The 21,015-nt window shown below is 36.4% G+C and overlaps 1 protein-coding gene across 12 annotated transcripts in view; it reads right to left on the bottom strand.

Annotated features, from left to right (window-relative positions):
• Positions 1-21,015, bottom strand: part of GULP1 (GULP PTB domain containing engulfment adaptor 1) — a 773,858-nt gene that overhangs the window by 45,530 nt on the left and 707,313 nt on the right. For all 12 annotated transcript variants that reach the window (XM_086719114.1, XM_086719112.1, XM_086719122.1 and 9 more), the window contains 2 exons: positions 11,626-11,697; positions 5,244-5,342 (listed from right to left, as the gene is read on the bottom strand). In XM_086719114.1, coding sequence (XP_086575240.1) covers positions 5,244-5,342; positions 11,626-11,697 — 171 coding nt within the window. The remainder of the gene's footprint in view (positions 1-5,243; positions 5,343-11,625; positions 11,698-21,015) is intronic.

Here is a 21,015-nt window from a genome sequence, read left to right as displayed (position 1 = left end):
CTATTTTCTATGAAGTCCATGTTAGATTAACAATGAATTTTTAAATCCTGCCCCATACATGTATATTTTACTATAAATAAACTTACTTTAGGAACATAATATTTTTTAATTATGACTAAATAAAATAAATATACCAAAATAAAATGAATGACAGATTTTATTCTGATTCACTTAGGTCTCCTCAAATAGTAGTTCCTAAATACATATCTGCACACAGGCTGTATCAGAGTCACATGAACAGGTGTTTTTAGTTTTTTTTTTTTTTCTTATGATAGAGACACTCAGTCTAGTTCTGCAGATTCTGTATCTGAAAATCCTGAGTGGACTCCAGCAACCAGCATTCTCAGGAGTCTCCTAGGGCTACTGATATTCAGCAAAGCTGGTAAATCGTTTTTTTTGTTTGTTTCTTTTTTTAAAAGATTTAAAAAACGGTACATTCTATATATGGGTAAAGAGTCAGGTACTCTAACGTTCTTATACAATATATTGGTGAAGAGTCAGATACTCTTATGTTCTTATATAATATATGTGAAGAGTCAGGTGTTTTCTATTCAAATGTAATACAATTGAATTTATAAGATATTTCAAAGATTTTAAGACCCCCAAGATTGCCCTTTGATTTGTTAGCAATGAAAAAAGAGATGATTCTTTTCTATTAAAATCTTGGAAAATCTATGCTATTAGGGAAAAATTCAATTGGGTCTTTTGAAAATTAGCTATTAATTATAGAAACTGAGACTTTGGGATAGGGAAGAAAAGCTTTGGTGCTATTGATTGGGTAAGGCAAAATATGATATTTTTGAGTATTTGTGGGAGGCCTGGGTGGCGCAGTCGGTTAAGCGTCCGACTTCAGCCAGGTCACGATCTCGCGGTCCGTGAGTTCGAGCCCCGCGTCAGGCTCTGGGCTGATGGCTCAGAGCCTGGAGCCTGTTTCCGATTCTGTGTCTCCCTCTCTCTCTGCCCCTCCCCCGTTCATGCTCTGTCTCTCTCTGTCCCAAAAATAAATAAACGTTGAAAAAAAAAAAAAAAAGAAACAAAAGTCAATTGGCTAATCACATTGGTTGAATCCCACATCACTGATGTTTTGTAAATGGGATTTAGGTTAGGGGAGGCTTGTGCATCTGACAGTCAAAAGTTTAGATAACAGAGTGATAAGGTTGACAGGCTGTCAATGGGCAACTCATGGTCCTGGAGGACTTACTATGGGGGACTTTAGAATCACCAACTAATAACACTGAACTATATTTGCATTTCCATAATCCATCTGTCTCTCTTTTTACACCCCAACCCCCACATGTTAGTTAGGTCATCTTGTAGAACTTTTGTCTTTATATTTTGTGTTCTTCTGAGGATCTGCCATTATTACACTGTCAATTCTAATTTTTTTTAATGTTTATTTTTTTGAGAGAGAGAGACAGACAGAGTGCAAGCTGGGGAGGGGCAGAGAGAGGAGACACAGAATCTGAAGCAGGCTGCAGACTTTGAGCTGACAGCACAGAGCCTGGTGCGGGGCTCAAACTCACAAACCATGAGATCATGACCTGAGCCGAAGTCCAATGCTTAACCGACCGAGCCACACAGGCGCCCCTAAACTGTCAATTCTAAACAATAAAGTTTCCTCTGTACACTGCATTTAATCATATTTGTAGTTTTCTAAATATTTAAATTTTATATCAGATGAAAAATCTGAAGCATTCTAAATGTTCAGTAATAGGAGAATGGTTTAGTAGACTATAATTTATATATTCCAGTATTGGTGAAATTTTTATAGCCTAGGATACAGTATGGGCAGACTCAAATAAAAAAGGACAAGAACACATGTTGATGACACATAAAGTGCATTATCAGCCCTTCTTCTCTCATGGTGTGCTTAACAAGGCCTAAACATTCACGTAAGAAATTGAATTAATTATTGATTACATACACATATACGTTAAAACTGTTATGAGATCTACATGGCTTACGAGACATTTTAAACACAAATGACCTGTTCTGACTGATCATTTGCCACTGTATAGCCAGTTAATTTTAAAAAAGGAAATGCAGGGGGCGCCTGGGTGGCGCAGTCGGTTAAGCGTCCGACTTCAGCCAGGTCACGATCTCGCGATCCGTGAGTTCGAGCCCCGCATCGGGCTCTGGGCTGATGGCTCAGAGCCTGGAGCCTGTTTCCGATTCTGTGTCTCCCTCTCTCTGTGCCCCTCCCCCGTTCATGCTCTGTCTCTCTCTGTCCCAAAAATAAATAAACGTTGAAAAAAAAAAGGAAATGCAGGACTGGGGCATCTGGGTGGCTCAGTCGGTTAAGCATCCAACTCTTGATTTTGGCTCAGGTCATGATCTCACAGTTCATGAGATTGAGCCTCGTGTTGGGCTCTGCACTGACAGCATGGAGCCTGCTTGGGATTCTCTTTCTCCCTCTCTCTCTGCCCCTCCCTCACTCTAAATAAATAAACAAATGGAAATGCAGGACTAAGGCTGCTTTTCTTTTTAATTGCAAATAAGACTACACATTTGGTTTCATTGTCACTCGGTAACTTATTCCTCAGCCCACTATTCTTTCGTAACCACCATTTGCCTCATGAAGTAATCTGAGTCAACCCACCTGTTCAGTAAATTAGGCCTCATTTTCAACTACTCTGTTTCCCAGTAAACTATATATATTCCATTATGGTCTTAAATAGACCTTCGACTATTCTCTCACCACATCTTTTCTTTTAGCTACCTCAGCAGCGGTTAGTGGGGAAGAGCCATCACCAAAGAAAAGTCTCTATTTCTTTGTTTCTTATTTAATATTGAGTGCGGCTCATGGGAGGAAATTAAACAGGATATTTATGGGAGGCCTTAAATTCATGGCTTGAGAACTATGAAGGAATGCCATTGTTCTGTAGTTTGGACAATAACTGTGGCTACATCCATGCCACAGTCCAGTTCTCCTCACATATATTAAAAATGTAAAACTTCCATGGAAACTCTGATTCAGCATGCTAAGATAAGGCCTCAGAACTTGTTTTTGCAAATGTCAGGTATTTTTTACGCAAGTATTCCATGGACTACAGTTTGAAAAGGAGAGCTACTACAAGCAGACTATGCACCACGCCAGAACCTCAAACTTCAGGTGCGTAGAATTCCTGCATGACTTCCTAAATTGTATAGATTCCGATTCAGTAGGTCTGGAATGTGCCTGGGAGTCTGTATTTCTAACAAGCGCCCAGGTGAAGCTGATCATGTTGGTCTGCAGACCACACTTTGAAGAGCAAGACATCATCAGACATCGCACATAGATGAAGCGATCAATGGCAAGTTACAGACCCATGAAAAATGGTTTCATAATCTGTTTATAGGCCAGGGTTTCCTTAGGCCTTCAGATCGAATTAATTTTGTCAGTAAGTATGCCACGGTGTCAGAGGAAAGCATTGACAACATATATTTGTAAGATGAATTGAAGTTGAATGTTAATTGGCTTTTCCCAACTTATTTTCATGGTCTTATCAAAATTATTAAACAATAATTCTGAAGCATGGTGAATAACATACTGTATTAGCTTTCTAGGGCTGCCCTAACAAAATATCGCAGACCGCGTGGCCTAATCAACAGAGATTTACTTTCTCACAGTTCTGGAGGCTGGAAGCCCAAGATCAAGGTGTTGGCAGGTCTGGTTTCTGCTGAAGCCTCTCTCAGTATGGGTTGCAGATGGCTGCCTTTTCATTGTGTCCTCACATGGCTTTTCCTCGGTGCTTGCATATCCCTGATGTCTCTTTTTCCTCTTACCAGGACACCAGTCCTAGTGTGATTAAGGCCTCATTAAGACCTCATGTAACCATAATTACCTTAAAAAATTCTATCTCTAGGGGCGCCCTGGGTGGCTCAGTCAGTTAAGCATCCAACTTCGGCTCGGGTCATAATCTCACGGTCCATGGGTTTGAGACCCGCAGGTTTGAACCTGGCATCGGGCTCTGTGCTGACAGCTTGGAACCTGTAGCATGCTTCAGACTCTATGTCTTCGTCTCTCTGTGCTCCTGCCCGCTCATGCTCTCTCTCTCTCTGTCTCTCAAAAATAATAAATACACATTAAAAAAAAATTCTATCTCTAGAGGCACCTGGGTGGCTCAGTCCGTTGGGTCTCTGACTTCAGCCCAGGTCATGATGGTCTCTGCTTGTGAGTTCCAGCCCCACATCAGGCTCTGTGCTGACAACTCAGAGCTGGAGCCTGCTTCGGAGTCTATGTGTGTGTGTCTTTCTCACCCTCTCTCTCTGTCTCTCAAAAAAATGAATAAACATTAAAAAAAATTTTTTTTAATTCTATCTCCAAGTACAGTCACATTGGGGCTTAGGGCTTCAACATAGAAATTTTGGCTAAAAACAATTCAGTCCCTAACAAATCCATATTAATTAATTTGAAGACAGAATAGATTATATTGTATTCACAGGGGAAAGGGCTCTAAATATAAGAACTTTTAAGTTTATGCTGTATTATGGACTGAATTCTATTCCCCCAAAATTCATGTGCTGCAGCCTTAGCCCCCCATATCTCACAATGTGCCCGTATTTGAAGAGAAGGTTTGAAAGTGGCAACTACATTGAAGTGAGCCCATTAGGATGGTCCTTTATCCAATCTGAATGGTATCCTAATAGGAAAAGGAAACTGGACACACACAGAGATACCAGGGGTGTGTGTGCACAGGTGACCACGTGAAGAGGCAGGAGGAAAGCAGCGATCTGCAAGCCAAGGAGAGAGGCCTCAGAGGAAACCAACACTGTGAGCTTAGTCTTGGCTTTCCAGGCTCCAGAACTGTGAGAAAATAAGTTTCGGGTGTTTGAGCCACCACATCTGTGGTGTTTTATCATGGCAGCCTTAGGAAACTAACACACACTGATTATGTCCACGGGCAATAAGAGGCAGTCCAAAACATTTTAATAAACAACACACAGCTTTTGTTTCCTTTCATACTCAGTGAACCACACTTCACACATCTCTTTCACAGCACACAAAGGAAAAGACACTGAAAACAAGACCAAACACTGTTAAATACGCTTCCATCCCAAACACAGGCTGAAGAACAGACCACTTTGGAAGCACTCCCAAAAGATGTTTTTCCCCTTAAAAATCCTACAGAATTTTAAAGTGTCATTAACTGAGGACTAACCAGTTCCAGTTGGTAAGCAATTTTAAATATTTATTGAAATAGGTACATAACTGCCATTAAGGAAAGATTGGAGGGCTTCTGACATTCAGAAAGAAGCCTTACCTTTGTTTTAGGTTCTAGAATTTTTACTCCATATATTGATATTTGCAGCTCAACTTTAGGAATTTTCTGGCCTTCAGACTTCTTGATATGTCTTGCAAACTACAAATGAAAAATTATTCAGAAAACTGTAATTCTGTTTCTATGGAGAATAAGCACAAAGTTTGTATTCAGTGTTGGACTTTCATTAGATAAATTATTAGCCATTATAAAGTATTTTCTAAACCCCATATAGCTTGAAAATATTTCATAATCATAATAATCTACCATTACTATCACTAAAATCAGATTGATATTGAATAACTTTTTAAGAACTTTTTTAATGTACTTCTTTCATTATATTTAAACAGTTATATTCATACGAATTAGTTAAGACAATGAAAACTCTGTGGGAAGATAAGCAAAGACCGATTTATTTTTCTGTGGATCTTGTTTTTTTTTTAAACTACCTTTAGAGAACTTGCAGTTCACCAGAGCTGGATATGCCACCTTTGTCATTTCCAGATACCTCATTTGGTATCCATCCTACCCAAACAAATCAATGAATGAAAAGAGACAGAATACCATATTTAAATTGAAGCTATGAATTGAGGTAATTATCCCAGCTAAAATACTGAGAACTAGATTCGGACTAGAGTTATGAGTATCTTGAAAACCTAAATAGTTTCCTAATGCTTGCATGGTAGTATTTATTGTAACTTCTTGTTGAATTGGTAAGTATATGCAAATGCTAGTTAGGTTTTGTTATAAAATTTTAAAAAATCCCAATATTCATGCACTTTATAGGTGGAGTTTCTACCTCTCTCCCATCATTGCCAGATCTAATGATGGAAAAAATTACAGGAGCCCAGTTAAATTTAAATATTAAATGGTTAGGGGCGCCTGGGTGGCGCAGTCGGTTAAGCGTCCGACTTCAGCCAGGTCACGATCTCGCGGTCCGTGAGTTCGAGCCCCGCGTCGGGCTCTGGGCTGATGGCTCAGAGCCTGGAGCCTGTTTCCGATTCTGTGTCTCCCTCTCTCTCTGCCCCTCCCCCGTTCATGCTCTGTCTCTCTCTGTCCCAAAAATAAATAAACGTTGAAAAAAAAATTTTTTTAAAAATAAATAAATAAATAAATAAATAAATATTAAATGGTTAATTAAAAAAAACCAGCTTCTTTTTTAGAATACACATCTACCCTCCACATATATGTGTGTGTATACACACACACACATGTAATTCATATATGGTAATTAGTGTAAGTATGTCCCATGCATTTTCTTGGACACACACTTACACTAAACAATTGTCTGTTGTTTATCTGAAGTTCAAAGTTTACTGAATGTCTTATTTTGGGAATGCTACTCTCTCACTACTCTCCTTCCTTCCACTCTCCTCCTACCTTTATCTTTCAAACTGGAAAGAAACATTGAAAAAATAGGATTTTTACTCCTCTTCTAGGGCTTAAAATTTTTTTCCCTAGTATTATAACATTTTTTCAGCATATGGATCATCCTAACTTGACTCAAAATAGATTATATGTAAGGCAGGGTGGGGCTTCAGTCCTCTTTTGTATGTCATATTTATTTGCATTGTGCATTTCTAATTTAGGACAGATGTGAATACACATGGTATAGTTCAGTCCTGGAGCACAGAGTGGTTAAAAGCTCCTTTTTTCTTTTCATGGCTTTGCACTGCCATCAGAGTATTATAATTAATGCATACATGAATGTCTTAAAGTGTCTGCCTAATAATATGGGAGGTGGGGTGGGGGAGTACCATTTGTTTTATTTCATTTTGTGAGGTATAATTTTTTAGCTTGCTATCTGTCCTGTTCTATGAATGTAGGCAGTTCTTTTTTTGTATCCAGAAGTCTTACATTGTGCACATGAATTTGACGAATTTGTGCCAAACCATTTTTTGTATGTCTTTAAGAAACATGTTTTGTTTCAGATCTTTAAAAATTATTCCAGCTCTCTCCCAAAGAAAGTAGATTAATTTTGTTTATTTTCCCTTCATAATGTCCTTCCTGCATTGGTATAATTAAAACAATTTGAGGGTTTTCACATATGAAGGCTTACAAAATAAGTCAGCCGCTTCTATCTCTGTGAAAGCCTCTCTCTGAACAAAGCCACTCCCATCTCGGGCTGCAGAAGGATGCTCAGCTGGCCTCCAAGGCGCAGCTCTTTTCCAGAAACAAGACAATGAGCAGTGGCTTTTGTGGCCTTTTCCACATCTAGACACAACCATTCCTGTGACCTCTTTTACTTTTTCCCAAAGTCTATCACAGAGCAACTACTAATATTAAACTTATCTACTGAGTGACTTCTTTTCTGCCAGGAAAAAGAAAGCACAACACATTTTCTGTATTTAAAAAACAAAACAAAACAAAAAGAAAAACCTCCCAGTTCTGTTTTCATGTATATCAAGGTTTATAATGGTCATTAGCTTTAATGGTTGCACAGATGTTGTAAACAATTATGTCTAAGGTTGTATTTGCTCTATCGTTTTATATCTTAAACAGAATATAAATAGTCTCATTCCCGTCCTTTTTTTTCCTTCTGAAATCTAAGATTACTGTATTGTAGCTTACATGCCCCCTCTCACTCGAAGTCTGTTTTGCTGACAGACGTCTTAAATGTGTTCCAAAATATTTCTACTTTACATGTTGAAGACATGCTCATCATTCTTGCTTACATTACATTCTTTTGTCTCCCTATTTACTTTGTGAATATTAATGTTTGAAAAGCCTTTTTGCAAATTCCTTTCCAGTTTTGCTTCAGTGGATTCATTTCTTGGTCATCTAATAGTGATCTACCACCAAAATTTGCCTATAATATTCCAATAAAAAATATTTAAAGGGGGTAAACCCTAAGCATCCTGAAAACAAACAAATGAAAACAAAACATAAATAAAAACATCATAAAATGATGGAGGAAAATAAAGCATTTCTTGAAGTTCATAAAGTAGTTGGTTAAGTATATGTCACTACTAAGTAAAACATTTCTTACAGTGAGCTCTACTGGCTTTCAATATAATCACACTATTTCTATGTATTTCTCAGAGGACTTTAAAAAAATGAATCTAAGTGTCCTGCTAAGGGAATACACATTATTAGGAAAGGAAACCAATGAATTTATTACTGTGTATCAAATATTCGGAGATACTATTTCTCGTTGTAACTATTGTAAATTAATTTAATTAAGCATGTTCTAATGATTCTATGAGGAATCAGGTATGTATGTATGTATATAATTAAACTAAGCCCTAAACATTTTATTAATTAAATAACTGGTTATGAAGACAAAAATAGTGCTAAGCTACATAGAAAGAGTGACATTGAATGGAAAAAGACCAAGATTAACAGAACTCAGCAGCAATTCCCAAGTCCGCCTTCCTTGAGGTAGCTTCATGTAATTTTAATTTATCTGTATTGAGGTAAGGTATCTCTCCTGTAAAACTGGGGTTCAGGAATGCTGCTTCCCTGCTTATCTCCCAAGGAAACTAAGAAGTTTTGGATCTATATATCAATTGTCATCCACATGTAAACATCATAAGCAGACTGTTTAAAAAATATATGGAGTCCTCTGACATTTGTACTAGTTGTATTGATAAAAATAAATAAAACACTATTAAAAATAAAATTCATTACAATAACAATACTATTAAATATGTAGAAGTTGAAAGGTTTTTTACATTTTTTACATTTGATGACATTTTGGAAAATTTGGCAATTTCTTAAATCTTAGGCTAAAACATGATTAAGAAATAGAAATAGTTGAACATGTTTAAAAAATAGAAAATGTGTTATTTTGGCCAATATGAAACCTGAAAGTAAAAACTTTAACACTTATAGAAATTATTTGATTTATGAAAAATGTTTAAAGTATAAATACAAATTCTCTACAAAATGATAGAAAAGTAGTATGTAATAAAATCAAAATTTTTAAATTTTTCTCAAAAAATAAGTAGGCATAATTAAACATAAAAGCATGATAAAATACATTATTGAAAATATTCTAAGTATTCCATTTTATATTAATGCTAAATTTTAAGTTCCTGTCAGAAACCCGTACATAAAATATTGCAGTTTTGAAAACTGAGTAAATATAAATACAATATTAACTTATGTGGCAAATAAAACAAAATACTGAACTATAATAGATAAAAAGGCAGCCAGAAATACACCTATTTAAGAAAAAGAAGCAGGAAATTAAAATGGGGGATGTGTACACAAAATATAGTTTACGAACAAATTTTTTGCTGTTGTTTTTGGTAGAACCATAGCACCACCTTCTGGCCATTTCTACATGACAACAGAATTAAAGAGGAGCCAGGGTTAGCCCAGGTCTACGTTTCTAAAATAAATGTAAATACTCTTGAAGGCTTTGAATTGTAGCCTCTGACCTCTGACACCAAGAAATATATATATATATATATATATATGTATATATAATAAAATTAAATAAAGAGCATTGTTTTAACCATTTTAATTTATTTAAAAATCATTACCCTTAAACACACTTTCCTGATGTACAAAATTTTTGCAATCAGCAGTGTAAAAATTGCTCATTAAATATTTATTTTGGAAGACACTTGAAAGGCAAAAATTATCATGTGAACATGCATTTTTAAACTATACTGCATTCTTACTGTAAATCACATTCCTTTATTAACAGAGTACATTTCCAAATTTGAAATGACACAGAACTGCAAATAAATTCTCACAAAAATGTAGAAAAACTAGCCACTGTTTAAAAGCACTTCATTTCAAATGCCTCTACATTTTATCTAGTCATGATGTAGTTGAATCTTTTTGGTTTGGGACCTGCGCTGACTGAAGAAAGAATGTCCTAGATACAAAGACACATTAAGTATAAATTCTATTATTCTTCTATAAAAAAAACTCTGACTGTATTGAAGCTGGATTCATGACAAGTTTGCAATATTTTGAACATTTAAATAGAATCTTATCCTAAATGTTGTTCATAAACTGTGCAACCTTGTTAATCCTGTATTAGTGCTTAAAAGTACTGGCTAAACAGGGCAAGCTGAATTATTACCTAATGAGTGGTGGAAAGAAATGCTTGCCTAGTCCACTTTTTTACCAAATGGGACACATATCATCTTGGAACCTTTTAGCATATTTACTTGAAAGCATTAGTAAATTATTTACATATACAATGGGTAGATGTAAGTATTATCCATTTTACTTTCTTCCCCCAGAATACATGCCATTCCGCTTTAACTTTTTCTCAATTTGAACACTCAGTAGATTCCAACTGAGGACATGTTCAATGAAAAATGACACTTTACGTCTATGACTTTGCCAGGCACAATCAAAGGCCTAGCTCTCTTGTCAAATAACCGGATGATCTCTAAACTAATAAAGTTAGGGAAGGATTGTTTCCCAAAAAAATTGTGAGATACATTTTGTTAAAAAAAGTAGTGGTGGGGCGCCTGGGTGGCGCAGTCGGTTAAGCGTCCGACTTCAGCCAGGTCACGATCTCGCGGTCCGTGAGTTCGAGCCCCGCGTCGGGCTCTGGGCTGATGGCTCAGAGCCTGGAGCCTGTTTCCGATTCTGTGTCCCCCTCTCTCTCTGCCCCTCCCCCATTCATGCTCTGTCTCACTCTGTCCCAAAAAAAAATAAATAAACGTTGAAAAAAAAAAAAAAAAAAAAAAAAAAAAAAAAAAAAGTAGTGGTATGCTAGATTTTCTTAATGAGATAAAGATGAGAATTCTGTTGAAGGGGTTTTTCCCATCTTATTATCTCCATGAGAACATGGGGATAATTCTTTTGGGATGGGGTATACTTAGAAAAACATGCTATGATATGAGGCATCTTAATAGAAAATTTTCTCAGGAAATGTGATTGTGAGTATGGAGTTGCTTATTAAATATCTCTTCTCTCTTGGTCTCACCAGTTCCCCATGTAATCAACTCCCAACTCTACACTTCCAGCTGGTGGATGTCATATCCTACCTATGAGACCCAGTTGTTACGCCATTACTAGTTTTCAAGTCAGGGCATGCATCTACATTTTCCAAGCGAGGTAAAGGCGAGCTACCAAAGGTCAACACATAGGGAATACTGCCACTTTGTTGTTGTTGAGTATGAGAAATTATGGAAAAATAGGAAGAATGTGCCACATTCAGAAAATATATTGTGTATTCACATTTATTGTTAAATATGTTTCCCTGATCTGGTGATATTTATTCAATAGCCCATTTTTTTTCTTTTTTCTTTCTTTCTTTTTTTTTTTTTTTTTTTTTTTTACAATAGCCCATTTTTAAAAAGACAAAGCTATACCTGCCACAGAGCTATTCACGCTTTGAATATCCATCAGTCTACTGGTGACCTAAGACAGGATCAATACACTAGACACATATGTGGAGGGCTTGCCCTACCTTTAGTTTCCTCACAGCATCTCTTACAACTTCTGTTCCTTTAGGCTGCTCCACTTCTGTACTGCCAAGAAACTGAAAAGGGCCATTTGTCAAATACAGGCTTTATGACATCGTACATCATCAAATCATTTTGAACTATAACATGGCATAACAGTATACACATGGTATGGCAGAAATGCAAACCCAAATCTTAACTACACAGAGGAGTTATTAATTTATTTTATATGAAAATGTAAATATATTTACTTAACCATATCCAATTCCTATTAATCAAAGATTTTTTAAAAACATAGTCTCCTAAATATTTTATTTCAAGATATTTACTGGAAAGAAAACTAAAGCTACTTCATTTTAGAAGGATAAGAATAAAGTTGGCTTCAATATTTACAACTTAAAACACATTAATAATAAAAATTATTGACTTATCTGTAAATCCAAAGCATATAAATGCTTTTTGTTACATGACTTTTTTTTTTTTAATTTTTTTTTTCAACGTTTATTTATTTTGGGGACAGAGAGAGACAGAGCATGAACGGGGGAGGGGCAGAGAGAGAGGGAGACACAGAATCGGAAACAGGCTCCAGGCTCCGAGCCATCAGCCCAGAGCCTGACGCGGGGCTCGAACTCGCGGACCGCGAGATCGTGACCTGGCTGAAGTCGGGCGCTTAACCGACTGCGCCACCCAGGCGCCCCTGTTACATGACTTTTTAATGTTTATTTATTTCTGAGAGAGAGAGGGAATGTACATGTGTGCAAGTGGGGAGGGACAGAGAGCGAGGGAGACAGAGGGACAAATCAGGCTCTGAACTTATAGCAGAGAGCCCAATACGAGGTTTGAACCCATGAACCCTGAGACCATGACCTGAGCCAAAGCTCAACAGACTGAGCCACCCAAGTGCCCCTGTTACTTGATTTAAATGTCAATGGTATATTTTAAGATATTAATAGGATTTCATACAGTTCATAATTTTACATTAACATTTTCTTTGTTTTTCAATTATGACACTCATATATCATGAAAAAAATACAAACTTTTTAACCTAATTACTTCATCCATCAGAGCTACAAGCTAAACTCCGTTAAAAAAATAAAATTTGTATTATCAACAATATTACTGAATGTTAAAATATCCCTGAAGGTTTTTAGTGAATACCTGACCTATTCCCCCACAAAAAGAAAACGTTTCATAATAATTACCACACTGTAATAAAATCTCTATACTGGAGAGATATAAAACCCCCTAAACAGATGTCCAATCTCATGAAATATGTAAGACTAATTAGAATTGAAATATGGATATTTTATTCTATACAATATTTCTATGTAAATAGCAAATAATCATTCAATTAAGTGTATATAATTTCTCAGACTTTTTGTCACATAGTACCAATTAAAACACTAGAGTGAATTATGTAATCATCACTTACATAAATCGACATGTGTATGTGTGTGTGTATACACACTTTACATCAAATGAGTAAGTAGAATCTTTTTATATGTTAAATCAAAGAATGCAAAGGAGCAATATAATAATGTCAGAGTATTTTTTTATTCCTTCCTTCATTCTTACAAAAGTAACAATAACAACTAAAAAACAAAAAATCAGAGTTTTGTTTTTCAAAATGGGCTCTCCGTATTACCGGCATAAGAATTACCCAGGGAGCAAGTTAAAATAGAATAACATAGATCCTTGGTCTAATAAATCAGCATCTTTAAGGCATTAGGAAGAAACATTAGGGGGAAAGAAGTTTCAATTCTCAGAATCTATAAGGTATAACAGTTCCTTTTCCTTACATGCTCTAACTGTATCAAATAACTGCTACCATGGCCTAGATACAGTAGCATCAGGCACTTGGCTTGCCCAGCTGTGACTTCAAGTTGGTCAACCAGTCTTTCAAAAAAGACCAAAATAAATGAAGAAATTCTCAGCTTAAAAGGAATTGAAAGCTACTTCCAAGATTCGAGACACAGGCAAATCTATTCTTGACACCAATGGACCTGTCACATTTCTTCTGTTCCAGATCAGTGTATTCAACCTTGGCTGCGTGATAAAATCACATGGGAGCTTTAAACTTAGACCAGAGCCTAAAGAGTCTGATTTAATTGATCTGGGGCAGAGCCAGGGCATCTGTGCATTTTAAAGCTCCCCAGGTGTTTTTAATGTGTCACCAGGTTTGAAAAGCACTGTTTTAGATCCTCCAGAAGGGATAAAGGGTTCAAGTGACAGGAGGAGAGTTAACACAATAGGAGCTATTTAGTTCTGAGTTAATCCACCACCGGGGGTAAATTCCTGTCCTCATTCTCTCTGAATTTATCAAATCACTGAGAAATTCTCCATTAGTGAGTGGTGGAGAGTTAGCAAAAACAGTAAGGAAAGGTAGACTCTTTCTTGGTGATTCTTGAACTAGAAGGAAATGTCTGATGTGTCAATAACAGACTGTAAGAGTTACTGGAAATATTTATGGAAGAATATTCATTCCTCAGCAGAAATGCCATGACTCATAAGTATTATATGTAAATAGGCCCACATGGGAAAATTATGGAAGAACTCCAAGTACATTCTAAATGAATTAACCTCTTGCAGGGCTCCAGGAACCTTTTCATATTTTGTCCCCCCCCCCCCCCCACACACACACACTGGCTTTAATTAAATCATCTGAGGAATGAAACACAGAGAGAAGCCTTGAATGATGGTAGAAACTGTGCAGACATCAAATATGGAGCTAACCACTTAATTTTTCTATGTAATGTTAGATAACCTAAATGGAAATAATTATAAAAATGAAAAATAGATCATGCCTTATTATATTTCCTGTATTTTTTAAGTTATAAAAGTCATGATACTCAGGTTAATTTAAGCATATTTATATGCATTCCACATGTCTATATAAAATATTTATAAAAATAACTCGTAAATATGATGCAGCATGCCAGAATAATAAACTCTAGGTTGGGATCTGAAGATGTTAGAAAAGTCACTTAATCTCTGATTAATTTGACTTTTGAAAAACCAGGGGAGTGATTGTTCTTCTCTCCTTATAAAAGTTTTTAAAGATCAGTTGCAATGAGATTCAAAAACAAAAAACAAAACAAACAAAAAAACACACAATTCTGTAAACTGCAAAGTGTTTTATAATTATGGGGGATTTCCGTTTCTTTATTTATGACTGTATGGAGAAGACACTAAAATTTAGTGGATACTGTTGCTACCTGCTCAGCTCTCCTTTGATGGATTCATTTTATCAGTGCTGGGACCCATCCTCCAGCTTCCCCACATTTTGCCGATAAAGGTTCACGGTCCAGATCTTCAGAGGATTCCCTTTGGGCAAGGAAGCCACTTTGCCAATGCTGAGTTAGAAATGCCTGGGAGTTTTTTGCTTCCCCTCCAATATCACCACATTGCTTAACCAATGACTGCTGTGGAAATACAAAGACCCAGCTCATTTGCTTGGAGGTCAGGTAAACCCTAAGAGTTAATATTATCATGTGGAGCTTCCCTCACAATCAGACTGAGGCCGGGGCTTCCCTTGATGATGTACTCATCCTTGACTTCTTCCCTTTGTCTGTCCTGCTTCCCCACACTCTTACTGGTTGCTCCTGGGAGCACTCTCTTACTAAATCACTTGCACATAAGTCTTTGTCTCAGGATCTAATTCTTGGAGAAACTGACCTAAGACACTATTCAACACTTAAATGCTTACAGTTAGGAACACACAATCTAGTGCACAGACTCACAAATAACAAATGCTCTTGTTACACGTGCTATCAAAAAGCTTGTATGTGGATTAGAGGTAGGTTTGGTTTTCATCTTTTTCCACTCTGCCTGGTGCCTGAAGGGTAAAAGAAATCTCACTGAAAGAACAAGTCTAAGCCAAAGTCTACATGTGGAATTTAAAGTCTGCTGGAACCCTTTCCCATCCTGTCTCCCAGGGCATTCACTTATAAACTTCAAGTAGGAGGATTCTTCCCCTAGGGAGTGTGGACCAAGGGAGGGAGGGAGACAATCTTTGCTGACTATGGGGGTTTCCACAGATGGGCTACCTGGCCAACCACCAATTGACAAGCCCTGCCCATATACACAGAACTGCCAGTCAGCCTTGAGTGCCTGAGCCTTCAAACCCAAAGCACACCAAGTATGTGCGTATATTTGAGGAAAACCACTCACATGAAAACCGGGAGAAAAATAAAGACACAGGAACAAAAAAGCATAGAAAAGATTCGGAGAGAAAGCAGAGACAAAAAAGAGAGGTCTAAAAACCTGAAACCTATATAAATATGTTGCATCCAAGATAAAAACAGGATAGTATATAAAGCAACACTGAGAGAACAAAAAAGAGCTCATGGAAATTAAAAACGTGATGCAGGCAATTTAATTGTTGGGTGCTTGCTATTTATCAAGTACTATTTGGGGAACTGGGGATACAGTAGACAGCAAAGCACATTTCCCACCCTTACGAATCCCAAACTCTAGTGGAGAGAGCCAAACATAAAGAATCTAATATACACAGAAGAGTTGACAGTGGTTGCTTTAGTGAGTGAGACCTGGGAGAGGAGCTGGGGAACATTTTGCTTTTTTCACTATAAGCATCAGACAGACACTCAACTGTTTAAAATGGACACAGATAACTTTGATAAAATAAAAAATAAACTAAGCACCCAAATGTTAATGTTCCACATATTCATTTATTCCTCTAGAAATATATATTTAACTATTTACTATTAGTCTAGCGTTTACTAAAAGTTGGGAAGAGGGGGAAAATATCCCTGTTCTAATGGAGTTTACATCCTAGTAAATATGTATGTGTGCATATAAATATGTATGAATGCGTGTGTGTGTGTGATTTCTGTCTATCTAATTTCTGTGTTTATATGTAGATTACAGACAGATTTATAATATATTTTAGATGGCAACACAATAACACAGACAGACTGGGTAGTGTGAATAATATTTAAGATTGTGTGATCAGGAGAGTCCTCTCTAAAATGGTGACATTTTGATAGAGACCTGAATGAAAGGATGAAATGAAACATGCAAACACACTGAGGCTGAAATGCCTTTGATGTGTTAGGTAGAGAAGCACACTTCATGGCTGGGTATATAGAGTGGAGCTTGGGGAAGCAGAATTCTGGGTAGTAGGTATAGATTATAGAACTCTGGCACTGGGGCCTCACAGGAACTGAGAGAGTAAAGTTCCAGAATCGTGGGTCCCCAGGCAGCTGCTGTGGTTCAGAGGCAGATGAAAAAGTGTAATGCTGCCACTGGGAATAAGGTAAGTGTTCAGGGAAAGGCCAAAGGGAATCAGAAATTTTTGTATCATTAATATTACTATTAGGGTTGTCAGATTAGCAAATACAATTATAGATACTGCTGTTGCTGGGAATATAAAATGGTACAGCCACTCGAGTCAATAGTTTGGTAGTTTCTTTTAGAATTAAACATGTACTTACCATGGGATAGATACAGCATCTGCACTTTTGGGTACTTATTCCAAAGAAATGAAAACTTACATTCATGTAAATATTCTGTGCACGGGAACACCTGTGTGGCTCAGTCGGTTAAGTATCCGACTTTGGCTCAGGTTATGATCTTTGAGCTCATGTTGGGCTCTGTGCTGACAGCTCAGAGCCTGAAGCCTGCTTCAGATTCTGTGTCTCCCTCTCTCTCTGTCCCGCCCCTGCTCACGCTCTGTCTCTCTCTCCCTCTCTCAAAAATAAACATTTAAGAAATTAAATAAATAAATATTTTGTGCACTGATGTTTAAAGTAGATCTATTTGTAACAGCCAAACATTGGAAATAACCCAAATGTCCTTCAGTGAGTTAATAAACTGTGTTACATTTATACCATGGAATACCACTCAGCAATAAAAATGTATGAATTACTGATACACGCAACAACTTGGATAGACCTCAAGGGAATTATGCTGAATGAAACAGTCAATCTCAAAATGTTTTCCAGTTAGATATTTACCTAAGTGAAAAACACAGATTTTTTTTTAGCATTCTGAGTAAAAATAACTGCTTTTCTGTTTTAGCAACTTTATGTTTTAGCTCCTCCATGTGGTAAAAAAAAAAATGATGAGAGTATAAGTATCAGACTGATTTTGCTTTATACATATAGATTCAAAGTATCATTCTTCAGTGTGGCAAAGAGCAAGACAGAGATTGGACGCAAGTCTGTGCCAAGTGGTAATGGTTGGAGGCATTTTTTCTTTTTTTTTTTTTCTTTTTTTTTTTATAAATTTTTTTTTTTTCAACGTTTATTTATTTTTGGGACAGAGAGAGACAGAGCATGAACGGGGGAGAGGCAGAGAGAGAGGGAGACACAGAACTGGAAACAGGCTCCAGGCTCTGAGCCAACAGCCCAGAGCCTGATGCGGGGCTCGAACTCACGGAGCGCGAGATCGTGACCTGGTTGAAGTCGGACGCTTAACCGACTGCGCCACCTAGGCGCCCCGCATTTTTTCTTTAAGTATTTAAATTGTTATTTATTTTTCTTCACAGTCACAAATAGACAACATTAATCTCAGTACATTATTATTATTTTTTTTTAGGAAAGATCAGGCATTAGACTTTACATAAGTGCCTGTCTTCCACAATTGTGTGCTTGTGCTTTGAAACTCTACAACAAAATATTTCCATTTAATTATGAATAAACATTGATATTTTAATACTAATGCATGTTCACTACAGGGAATTTAGAAACTACAGAAAAATATATCAATGCAATAAGCATCAACTTTTATCTCATAACCAAGAGGTATTATTATTGAAAATATGGTATGCTATCTTTCAAATTCATGTTATAATGACAGTAGTAAGCAGATTAGACAAACATGAAAACAAAAAAAGGGGCACCTGGGTGGCTCAGTCGGTTAAACGTCCGACTTCGGCTCAGGTCATGATCTCATGGTTTGTGAGTTCGAGCCCTGCATCGGGCTCTGTGCTGACAGCTTGGAGCCTGGAGCCTGCTTCGGATTCTGTGTCTCCTCTCTCTCTCTCTGCCCCTCCCCTGCTTGCTTTCTCTCTCTCTCTCTCCCTCTCTCTCTCTCTCTCAAAAAATAAACATTTAAAAAATAAAAAAAAAAAAAAGAAAACAAAAAAAAAAACCCTTTTAAATTACTATATATGACTGGTTTATTTATTTATTTATTGGGCATTATTGTGTACGTGTGCATTTAAATTTTGACTACGAGCTGAGTTATTAAAAGAGTTGAGATTAAAACATTAAATATTACTAAGTAATATGGACAGATAAGAAAGACATAAAACACAAAAGGGGCATTTAGAATATATCAGACTGTAGAGAAGTCAGATGATCTAAAAATGTTTTATGTATTCTTAGTCTATATATTGAAAGGTATGGCTACATGGCATGTATCTTCCACAAACTATAAAATATCTTTAAAAACGTTTCTATAAATACTTTGACAAATACAGGGGCGCCTGGGTGGCGCAGTCGGTTAAGCGTCCGACTTCAGCCAGGTCACGATCTCGCGGTCCGGGAGTTCGAGCCCCGCGTCAGGCCCTGGGCTGATGGCTCAGAGCCTGGAGCCTGTTTCCGATTCTGTGTCTCCCTCTCTCTCTGCCCCTCCCCCGTTCATGCTCTGTCTCTCTCTGTCCCAAAAATAAATAAACGTTGAAAAAAAAATTTAAAAAAAAATACTTTGACAAATACAAAGCACATTTTTGAAAATATAAAGCTAATTGTTCTTTCCCATATAACATCTCTCTGTTCAATGCATTTGGATACTTAGATATACTCACAAAAAGTATTTTAAAAACAAAATTAAAAACAACTTTGTTGAAATTAAAAACAAAAATGTCATCGAACTATTATATAGAAAATATTTATAGACTTCTTACATTAAAATGCTATTAAGATATTTCATATTTGGCTTAATTTCCAAAAGTCTCACAACTATTTTTTAATTAATTAAAATGATATAGACCTCTCTTTTAAACTAATCTCAAGTGATGTCTGTATTCATTTCTTCCAGTTCATTCATTGTATTCCATTATACCTACAATAAGCATTTTGCAAAAACGTGTGAAAGTTTGAGGACTGCATCTTCATTTTCAAATATTATTTGTAGTTGGTTTATTTCATGTGAAAACTTCAGTTTTATGACTTGCTTTTTTACCAGTAGAGAGCAGTGTTGCACACCACAGACTCATTTATAATATGTTTTACTTGCTTCCCCAAATGTTTTTAAGATCACTCTATGCATAATGCAGGTTTTTTTAAAATGTCAGATAAGTAACAATTGAAATAATTAACAAAAGAGTTATAAATCTAATTGCTATGAAATTTGACACTATTTAACATATGAAAGAGCTAATTTATAACAAAAATATATGAAATACATGTTTTATATCAAATTCAAAATATGCCCATTTTATATAGATAATATGTTCTCTATATAACTATTTTAAAATATTAAGGGAAAATAATGTCTACTTCTTACATCATGAAATATTTGTCTAACATTAAGGTTAATAAATAATTGGTGGATAATGACCAATGGATATTCTAAACGTAGAAAAAATAATTGGGCATGTTTCTATCTTTATAACCAAGGTTGCAGAGTTTCAAAGGGATAGGGTTAATTTTCTGGGCCTTAACGTGACTGGATATGTGTAAAAGAAATACCAAAAGCCAAACAAACAAACAAACAAACAAACAAACAAAAAACAGTATTTAAACCTTCTAGCTACTCAACCGCACCCAGGAGATAAGCCATAGGAGTAAGCCAATTTAATTTTATATTCGTTATTTGGCTGACTTGCCGTGTCACAGTGCCAAGTAATGCAAGAAAAAAAAATTTAAAAGCACATCATAACAGTCAATTGCTAACAAAAGGTCAGAATCAATCAGATTTAAACCTATTACTTAATCACCAAAACCATAATCCTGAAAAAAAATTAAAATAGATCCACCAGAAAGAAAGGTTATCCTTTAAACTAAATACTCTGAAGGTTGTCTTTTAAAGGAGAGCCAGGAAATTTATACACACACACACACACACACACACACACACACACACACACACACACATCTGATTTGATCTTGGGTTTCTCATTTTATTGTAGCAACTTTCTATTAAATTACATCTGTTCTTCTTTTATGTGGTATAGAAGGTATTATTTTCATAGGCTTTTGCTTTTAAAATAAGAGTTCTAAGTTGAAGCCAAAACAAACCTACTGGGTACAACAAGAAAGTGTGCTCATCGTCAGTGTCCGAGGGTTTCCCAAATTGAACTTGGAATCGCATGGGCACAAGGAGCAGCATTGAATTTTTGTCCTGTCCCAGAGGCTCCTCCCCTGTCAAACTTCCTTCATATCTAAGAAATGAGACAGGGAGAGTGAAGGACAGGGCATTCACTTGTA

Source organism: Puma concolor, chromosome C1 (assembly GCF_028749965.1).
Source record: "Puma concolor isolate L17-30 chromosome C1, mPumCon1.1.hap2, whole genome shotgun sequence".
Classification (NCBI taxonomy): domain Eukaryota; kingdom Metazoa; phylum Chordata; class Mammalia; order Carnivora; family Felidae; genus Puma; species Puma concolor.
Note: the sequence above shows the minus strand (reverse complement) of the source record. Positions and strands in the feature narration are given on the sequence as shown.